This window comes from Oncorhynchus clarkii, chromosome 4 (genome assembly GCF_045791955.1).
Source record: "Oncorhynchus clarkii lewisi isolate Uvic-CL-2024 chromosome 4, UVic_Ocla_1.0, whole genome shotgun sequence".
NCBI lineage: Eukaryota > Metazoa > Chordata > Actinopteri > Salmoniformes > Salmonidae > Oncorhynchus > Oncorhynchus clarkii.
Genome location: NC_092150.1, coordinates 8,000,583 through 8,011,073, shown reverse-complemented (window position 1 = coordinate 8,011,073; position 10,491 = coordinate 8,000,583). Strand labels below are relative to the sequence as shown.

Here is a 10,491-nt window from a genome sequence, read left to right as displayed (position 1 = left end):
GGGAACTCTGTCCTTTTACGTTAGGTCATTCACGCTGCATTAAAAATACATCTCTGTCCTAAGTTTTTTTCCTCCAATATGGATATGCACTCATTCACACCCTCCTTGAATAAAAAAAAAAACGACACTAGCGATTAAAAAACACAATGCCAAAACCGAAGACAATTTCCCCATAGTTTAGACATCGCAGGAGGGTGTGTTTCAACCTCACAGGTTGGAGGGGAGTTTGGGGAGTCTGTACTCTGCCTCGGATGTCTTGGCCGGGGTAGCAGGATGACTGGGGTTGGGATGTGAAGAGGTCGGTGCTCCTTGGTTCACAGGAGTTGGAAGTTCAGATCCCGAGGGAGTGTAGTGACTCAGAGGTGTGACGTGGGAGTTTATTACTGCTACCCTCTGTCATGGGAAGAGAGGAGAAGTGAGAAGGACCAGACCCCCCTGAAGGTATGGAGAGAGACGGTCTGGATAGAGACCCTTCTTGGGGCAGGTAGCTGACTGAACCAGAGGTGGAAACAGTGGAGATAGTCCTGACATCCTGGGTGAAGAGGTCCACTAAGGACTCTGCCCTCTGCCCTCTTTCGTCTACCATAACGGGGCATGACGTCTGTGGGGTGAGGGAACTGTGAGAGCCCATGGCGCTGGAGGGTTGGCTGTGGAGCTGGCTGAGTTGGCTGTGGTGATGATGGTGAAGCACCGTCCTTCCTGTCAGTGGGCTCTGGATGGTGGGGCTGGGTGCCACCGGTGGGGTGCAGGACGGGGAGCCATCCCCTGATCCGTACTGGGCCAGCGAGGCGAGGGCAGAGTGGGATGAATGGGCAGAGTCCACCGGGAGAACCTGAGGGAGGAGGCCGGCGTGGAGGCCAGGGTGGAGGCCAGAGTGGAGGGTGGGATGGAGGCTGGACTGCAGACCCGCCAGACTGTGATGCACCAGGGAGGATGAGGCTCCACCACCTCCAAGGCTGGCCTGTTGTGGGATAGGTATTGATAGAAACCCACTGGAGCTGTGGTTTAGGGTGGTGTAGCTAGGGCTGGTGCTGGCGTAGGAACAGTGGGAGTATGCTCTCTCCTGATGTTCACCAGAGCCCATCCCCCTCTGGACCTGCTGAGAGCTGGTAGCGTGAGAGGAAGAGGAGTCGTGTTGCTGTAGCTGGCTCAGGATGGGGCTGACAGAGTTACAGATGAGAGGGCTTAGGGTGGAACCAGAGGGGGCTGAGAACCTTCCCGAGTCCATGGTGGGTCTTCCTGATGCCCCCTGCTGTTGGGAACTTGGTGAGCTGTACGGGTGGTGGTGGTGGTGGAGCTGGGCCGCGTAGGAGGAGGAGGACGGATACCCCTGGATTGAGGCCTGGCCCAAGAGGAAGGGAGAGCCTCCGCTGGGCTGGGCCTGGAAGTTGGTGGTGGTGGTGGGCTGGTACATGGAGGTCATAGGTGACAGAGGAGACATGGAGGAGGAGGAGGTGGAGACTAGATGTTGCGCCCGAAACGAGGCTAATATCGGAGTGTCCACTCCAGAACGGAACTTCACAGAACCGGCCGGAGATGCAGCCCCGGAGCCACAGCTGGGAACGCCCATACCTCCAGCTGCAGACACGCCCACAAACACACCCCTTTCCAAACGGTGGCCTCCTGGATCCTTGAACGACCTGGAGACGGGGAGCGGATGGTGGAAGAGGATGGGAGGGAGCTGGGCTTGGAGCTGGGAGTGAGAGAAGGCCAAAGCCAGGGATGTGGTGGCTGCAGCGGCCTGGAGGGGGCCCTGGACCAGGGGAGCCCAGATGACCCCTGAGGTGGAGGATGGGAGGTTCAGGGACTGGGGAGAGATGTTGCTCTGGATAGCCATGTCACGGTCATGCTGTACGATCCTCTGGATGATCTCATTCTCCTGGAGGTTCACAGTTCCTGAGTTCTGGGCGACTTTGTGTTGGAGCACAGAGTTCCTCTTTCCTGTAGAGAAGAAGAGAGAGTAGTGGTATGTGAGGAAAGGCAAAGGGTTAGGGTTAGAGTTAGGGTCTGTCTTGTGCAGTCTAAACCTTCTAAAGCACCCAGAGAGCAGATTTTATGACCTAAAGTCGACTGTTGCAGTCATCTTTGGGTGTTGCTGTCATATTAGAACCAGAACTAGAGAGAGTTCCTGCTGGTAAGGCTATATTAAACCCTGCTTGTCATCCATTAAACCACAGCTAAATGAGGGTCTTTTTAACACAATGCTTTCACCTCAGGGCAGTGAGATATAACATTCCCCTTCTGAAATTAAAAACGGTTGAATACTAATCCAATATAAGACTTGAATTCTCACACTTTTCTTTCCACATATTCAGCCAGTTTAAATCCTTCCAGGTTCTAATTCACCTGCATTTGGTTCATTCTATAACTAGAGGACACCTGATAGGTCCAGGAGTGGTTAGTATCATGTGTGTCTTTATCTGTTGTGGTCTAGTACTGTTTGTTTTGCTTGCTGGGGCCATTTACTTTAAGTGCTGTCTGTCTTCCCAGTAGCTTAACCTGTTGTGTGAACTGCTGACTGCTCTTACCTAGTTATTTTCAGATCTCATTTTGCTTGTTTTGTAGCTTTGACAACTACACTGAGTATACAACAGTGGAGGCTGCTGAGGGGAGGACGGCTCATGATAATGGCTGGAATGGAGCAAATGGAATGGCATCAAACACCTGGAAACCATGGAAACAATGTGTTTTGTGTATTTGATACCATTCCACTGATTCCACTCCAGCCATTACCACGAGCCTATCCTCCCTAATTAAGGTGCCACCAACCTCCTGTGGTATACAAAACATTAAGAACACCTGCTCTTTCCATGACATAGACTGACCAGGTGAATCCAGGTGAAAGCTATGATCCCTTATTGATGTCAATAAGGGAAAATCCACTTCAATCAGTGTAGATGAAGGGGCGGAGACAAGTTAAAGAAAGATTTTAAGCCTCGAGATGATTGAGATGATTGAGACGTGTGCCATTCAGAGGGTGATTTAACTGCCTTTCAACTGGTTATGGTAGTAGGTGCCAGGTGCATGGTTTGAGTCAAGAACTGGAACGCTGCTGGGCGATTCAGGCTCAACAGTTTCCAGTGTGTTTCAAGAATGGTCCACCACCCAAAGGACATTAAGCAATATGCTTGACCTAATCTTTACTAGAGAATGTTCTCCTACTAATCGCACTGCAACCCCCCTCTAGGTCTCTGATCAATACTAATCTCACTGCAACCCCCCTCTAGGTCTCTGATCAATACTAATCTCACTGCAACCCCCCTCCAGGCCTCTGATCAATACTAATCTCACTGCAACCCCCCTCCAGGTCTCTGATCAATACTAATCTCACTGCAACCCCCCTCCAGGTCTCTGATCAATACTAATCTCACTGCAACCCCCCTCCAGGTCTCTGATCAATACTAATCCCACTTCAACCCCCCTCCAGGTCTCTGATCAATACTAATCCCACTGCAACCCCCCTCCAGGTCTCTGATCAATACTAATCTCACTGCAACCCCCCTCCAGGTCTCTGATCAATACTAATCTCACTGCAATCCCCCTCCAGGTCTCTGATCAATACTTTGTTTCTTTCCCGTCTCCTCCAACCCAACCCAGATGGTTATGTGCTGTCACAATCTTCACACTCTCTCTCCCACTACTCTCTCTTCTTCTATCCTATCATCTCTCCCTTCTGCTAAATCCTTCTCCCTCCTGTATCCTGATTCAGCCTCTTCGACCCTACTCTCCCCCCTTTCCGCATCCTATGACTGGCACTGTCTCCTTTCCTCCCGGTCGGCTCGGCCCTCCTCTCCTGCTCCGTGGCTGAGTGACTCGTGTGTTTACAGAACAGGGCTGTGGGGAGCTGAGTGAAAATGGAGGAAAATGTAACTTTTAGAGGACCTATCATCCTTTCACTACCTTCTCTTCCTCTGTATCCTCTGCTAAAGCCATTTTCTATTACTCCACATTCCAAGCTTCAGCCCCTAACCCTAGGAAACTCTTTTCTACCTTCTCCTCCCTCCTTAATCCTTCACCCCCTCGCCCTCCCTCCTCCCTCTCCGTTGACAACTTTTTCAAACACTTTGACGATATCCGCTCCTCGTTCCCTCAGCCTATTAAGTCCACTTTCCCACACACCCAAGCTACCCTACGCCTTGACCTCTTTCTCCCCTCTCTCTCCAGAGGACATCAAATCAAATCAAATCAAGTGTATTTATATAGCCCTTCGTACATCAGCTGATATCTCAAAGTGCTGTACAGACACCCAGCCTAAAACCCCAAACAGCAAGCAATGCAGGTGTAGAAGCACATCCTGTGACTAGTGAGGTCCGGCCACCAAACAACCTGCCCACTCGACCCCAACCCCTCTTCCCCTCTCCAGGTCATCTCTGGAGACCTTCTCCTATTCCTCACTTCCCTCATCAACTCATCCCTGACCACTGGCTGCATCCCCTCTGACTTCAAAATGGTCAGAGTCGCTCCACTCCTCAAGAAAACAACACTCGACCCCTGATTGGAAGTGATGCAGACAATTACAGTGCCTTGCGAAAGTATTCGGCCCCCTTGAACTTTGCGACCTTTTGCCACATTTCAGGCTTCAAACATAAAGATATAAAACTGTATGTTTTTGTGAAGAATCAACAACAAGTGGGACACAATCATGAAGTGGAACGACATTTATTGGATATTTCAAACTTTTTTAACAAATCAAAAACTGAAAAATTGGGCGTGCAAAATTATTCAGCCCCTTTACTTTCAGTGCAGCAAACTCTCTCCAGAAGTTCGGTGAGGATCTCTGAATGATCCAATGTTGACCTAAATGACTAATGATGATAAATACAATCCACCTGTGTGTAATCAAGTCTCCGTATAAATGCACCTGCACTGTGATAGTCTCAGAGGTCCGTTAAAAGCGCAGAGAGCATCATGAAGAACAAGGAACACACCAGGCAGGTCCGAGATACTGTTGTGAAGAAGTTTAAAGCCGGATTTGGATACAAAAAGATTTCCCAAGCTTTAAACATCCCAAGGAGCACTGTGCAAGCGATAATATTGAAATGGAAGGAGTATCAGACCACTGCAAATCTACCAAGACCTGGCCGTCCCTCTAAACTTTCAGCTCATACAAGGAGAAGACTGATCAGAGATGCAGCCAAGAGGCCCATGATCACTCTGGATGAACTGCAGAGATCTACAGCTGAGGTGGGAGACTCTGTCCATAGGACAACAATCAGTCGTATATTGCACAAATCTGGCCTTTATGGAAGAGTGGCAAGAAGAAAGCCATTTCTTAAAGATATCCATAAAAAGTGTTGTTTAAAGTTTGCCACAAGCCACCTGGGAGACACACCAAACATGTGGAAGAAGGTGCTCTGGTCAGATGAAACCAAAATTGAACTTTTTGGCAACAATGCAAAACGTTATGTTTGGCGTAAAAGCAACACAGCTCATCACCCTGAACACACCATCCCACTGTCAAACATGGTGGTGGCAGCATCATGGTTTGGGCCTGCTTTTCTTCAGCAGGGACAGGGAGGATGGTTAAAATTGATGGGAAGATGGATGGAGCCAAATACAGGACCATTCTGGAAGAAAACCTGATGCAGTCTGCAAAAGACCTGAGACTGGGACGGAGATTTGTCTTCCAACAAGACAATGATCCAAAACATAAAGCAAAATCTACAATGGAATGGTTCAAAAATAAACATATCCAGGTGTTAGAATGGCCAAGTCAAAGTCCAGACCTGAATCCAATCGAGAATCTGTGGAAAGAACTGAAAACTGCTGTTCACAAATGCTCTCCATCCAACCTCACTGAGCTCGAGCTGTTTTGCAAGGAGGAATGTGAAAAAAATTCTGTCTCTCGATGTGCAAAACTGAACATACATACCCCAAGCGAAAACAAAACATACCCCAAGCGACTTACAGCTGTAATCGCAGCAAAAGGTGGCGCTACAAAGTATTAACTTAAGGGGGCTGAATAATTTTGCACGCCCAATTCCTTCAGTTTTTGATTTGTTAAAAAAGTTTGAAATATCCAATAAATGTCGTTCCACTTCATGATTGTGTCCCACTTGTTGTTGATTCTTCACAAAAAAATACAGTTTTATATCTTTATGTTTGAAGCCTGAAATGTGGCAAAAGGTCGCAAAGTTCAAGGGGGACGAATACTTTCGCAAGGCACTGTACATTGATGGAAGCTACATTCTATCTGCAATATTAAAGCTGATCTCCCACCTAAAAAAATATATATAATAAATAAATACATCTGACATCAAAAACTACTATCCCTTTTTTAAATTATTTCCGTCTCTGACCAACTCTCTTGTTATCTCTCTCAGAACGATCTTCTTAACCCTAACCAGTAAGGCTTCAAGACGGGTCACTCAACCCAAGACGTCTCTTCTCTGTGTCACAGAGGCTCTTTGCACTGCCAAATCTGACTCGGTCTCCTCTGTTCTCATCCACCTAGATCCATCCGCTGCCTTTGACACCGTGGACCATCAGATCCTCCTCTCCACCCTCTCAGAGCTGGACATCTCAAGCGCTGCACACTGACTGCATCCTACCTAGCAGGACACTCTCAGGGCTGGGGTTCTCAGGCTCTATCAGATCCTCCTCTCCACCCTCTCAGGGCTGGGTGTCTCAGACTCTATCAGATCCTCCTCTCCACCCTCTCAGGGCTGGGTGTCTCAGGCTCTATCAGATCCTCTCCACCCTCTCAGGGCTGGGTGTCTCAGGCTCTGCACACGTTTGGATTGCATCCTACCTGGCAGGCCGCTCTCTACCAGGTGATGTAGAGAGGATCTGTATCTGCACCACGTACTCTCACTACTGGTGTCCCCCAGGGCTCGGTTCTAGGTCCTCTGCTCTTCTCTCTATTTACCAAGTCACTCAGCTCCGTTATATCCTCACATGGTCTCTCCTATCATTGCTATGTGGATGACACTCAATTTTATTCCCCCGCACATTGACTCAGTACCGGTACCCCCTGTATATAGCCCCGGTATTGTTATTTTATTGTGTTACTTTTTATTACATTTTTAACTTTAGTTTATTTAGTAAATATTTTCTTAACTCTATTTCTTGAACTGCATTGTTGGTTCAGGGCTTGTAAGTAAGGATTTCACAGTTGTTGTATTTGGAGAATGTGACAAATAAATATGATTTGATTCCTGATACTCAGGTGGTGACACGCATCTCTTCGTGCCTGGCATATATCTCAGCTTGGATGTCGCCCCACCACCTCAACAACACGGAGCTCCTTGAAAAGGCATGCTCGCTCAAAGACCTCTCCATTACGGTTGACAACTCCACGGTGTCCCCCTCCCAGTGTGCAAATAACCTTGGCATGACCCTGGACAACACCCTGTTGTTCTCTGCAAACATCACAGCAGTGACTCGCTCCTGCAGGTTCATGTTCTATAATATCCATAGAGTACCACCCTACCTCACACAGGAAGTGATGTAAATCCTAATCCAGGCACTTGTCATCTCCCGTCTGGACTACTGCAGCTCTCTGTTGGCTGGGCTCCCTGCTTGTGCCATCAAACCCCTGCCCCACCTGGTGTTCAACCCAAGTTCTCCCATGTCACCCTGCTCCTCTGCACACTCCACTGGCTTCCAGTCGAAGCTCTCATCCACTACAAGACCTTGGTGCTTGCCTACGGAGCAGCAAGAGAAACTGTCCCTCTCTACCTTCAGGCTATGCTCAAACCCTACACCCCAACCCTACACCCCAAACCTCCACCCAATCCCCCCACCCAAACCCTTCACCCCAACCCTCCACCCCAAACCTACACCCAAACCCTCCACCCAAACCCTCCACCCCAACCCTACACCCCAACACAACACCCCAACCCTCCACCCCAACCCTTCACCCCAACCCTTCACCCCAACCCTACACCCAAACCCTACACCCCAACCCTACACCCAAACCCTACACCCCAACCCTCCACCCCAACCCTACACCCCAACCGTACACCCCAACCCCAACCCTCCACCCCAACCCTCCACCCCAACCCTACACCCCAACCCTCCACCCCAACCCTCCACCCCAACCCTACACCCCAACCCTACACCCCAACCCTTCACCCCAACCCTCCACCCCAACCCTCCACCCCAACCCTCCACCCCAACCCTACACCCCAACCCTACACCCCATCCCGAGTACTCCATTCTGCCATCTCTTGGCTCTCCCACCCCTATAGGAGGTCAGCTCCTGCTCAGCCCAATCCAAGCTGATAGCTACTTTATCCCTCTAGAGTCTAAGCCCGGGGGAAGGGGGGGTTCTACTAAGCTAACATATTGAATTGTTTTAAGATGGTCATACCAAGGATCATTTAGCTATTTCATTTTGAATTTTAAGACCCTTTTAAGGTATCAAAAAAAATATATGAAAAACAATATTTGATGAAACATTGAGTTTGTCATTACTGCTATTAGCCAATAGAAACACATTGAATAACAGATTCGTTACATGGAACAACAGATAGACCCCAAAAAATCTAAAGGAAGTTTTTTTTAAAGTGTCTCTCCTAAAACTGAGAGATATAAGACATATGAGGAAACTATGTTTTATTATGTATTTATGCCCTTATTTTTGGCACTAAACTATCTCCATATATACCTCCATTCATTTTTTAAAATTGATAAGGGGACCTTGAGAAGAGTCCATGTTGGCTTGTACGTGCTCGTGAGAGTCTCACCTTTCCTCATATTAATGTGTAGCCATAACTGCTCAGATGCTACACACAGACGTCGGCAGAAGAGGCTGTACCAACTACAGACGAGTCCCGTGACACAGTTCGAACGATACAGACGTTTTTGTGAGAAGACCGATTTTCAGGACGTCTCATGGTCTGACAAACACCTCTCTAGCTCTGCCACCTTCCACCGCAGATGTGAGAGTGCCATATCGGCAGATATCTCTAGCTTAAACAGGCAGATTTTAATGGGGATTTGTTTTTACTATGTTAAATCAATTGTAGTCTAAGGGTTATTGAGGAAATATTTACTCACTATGACTGTGATATGTGGTTGTCCCACCGGGATATCTTAAAATGAATACATTAACTGTAAGTGGCTCTGGATAAGAGAGTCTGCTAAATGACTCACTACTGTAAGTGGCTCTAGATAAGAGAGTCTGCTAAATGACTCACTACTGTAACTCTCTCTGGATAAGAGAGTCTGCTAAATGACTCACTACTGTAAGTGACTCTGGATAAGAGAGTCTGCTAAATGACTCACTACTTTAAGTGACTCTGGATAAGAGTCTGCTTAATGACTCACTACTGTAAATATCTCTGGATAAGAGAGTCTGCTTAATGACTCACTACTGTAACTCTCTTATCCAGAGAATGGGGCTCTCTCTGGATAAGAGAGTCTGCTAAATGACTCACTACTGTAAGTGTAAGTGACTCTGGATAAGAGAGTCTGCTTAATGACTCACTACTGTAACTCTCTTATCCAGAGAATGGGGCTCTCTCTGGATAAGAGAGTCTGCTAAATGACTCACTACTGTAAGTGTAAGTGACTCTGGATAAGAGAGTCTGCTAAATGACTCACTACTTTAAGTGACTCTGGATAAGAGTCTGCTTAATGACTCACTACTGTAAATATCTCTGGATAAGAGAGTCTGCTTAATGACTCACTACTGTAACTCTCTTATCCAGAGTTAGTGGCTCTCTCTGGATAAGAGAGTCTGCTAAATGACTCACTACTGTAACTCTCTCTGGATAAGAGAGTCTGCTAAATGACTCACTACTGTAACTCTCTCTGGATAAGAGAGTCTGCTAAATGACTCACTACTGTAAGTGACTCTGGATAAGAGAGTCTGCTAAATGACTCACTACTGTAAATCTCTCTGGATAAGAGAGTCTGCTAAATGACTCACTACTGTAACTCTCTCTGGATAAGAGAGTCTGCTAAATGACTCACTACTGTAACTCTCTCTGGATAAGAGAGTCTGCTAAATGACTCACTACTGTAACTCTCTCTGGATAAGAGAGTCTGCTTAATGACTCACTATTGTAAATATCTCTGGATAAGAGAGTCTGCTAAATGACTCACTACTGTAACTCTCTCTGGATAAGAGAGTCTGCTAAATTACTCACTACTGTAAATCTCTCTGGATAAGAGAGTCTGCTAAATGACTCACTACTGTAAATCTCTCTGGATAAGAGAGTCTGCTAAATGATTCATTACTGTTAGTGGCTCTAGATAAGAGTCTGCTAAATGACTCACTACTGTAACTCTCTCTGGATAAGAGAGTCTGCTAAATGACTCACTACTGTAAGTGACTCTGGATAAGAGAGTCTGCTAAATGACTCACTACTGTAGTGATTCTGGATAAGTGAGTCTGCTAAATGACTCAGTACTGTAAGTGACTCTGGATAAGAGAGTCTGCTAAATGACTCACTACTGTAAGTGACTCTGGATAAGAGAGTCTGCTAAATGACTCACTACTGTCAGTGACTCTGGATAAGAGAGTCTGCTAAATGACTCACT

The 10,491-nt window shown here is 47.2% G+C and overlaps 1 protein-coding gene across 1 annotated transcript in view; it reads right to left on the bottom strand.

Moving 5' to 3' along the window:
• Window positions 1-207: 207 nt before the first annotated feature.
• LOC139407484 (potassium/sodium hyperpolarization-activated cyclic nucleotide-gated channel 3-like) overlaps window positions 208-10,491 on the bottom strand; it is a 58,938-nt gene continuing 48,654 nt past the window's right edge. Inside the window, 2 exon segments of the mRNA XM_071151280.1 lie at window positions 208-373; window positions 375-1,941. Of these exon segments, the coding sequence (XP_071007381.1) occupies window positions 208-373; window positions 375-1,941 (1,733 nt within the window).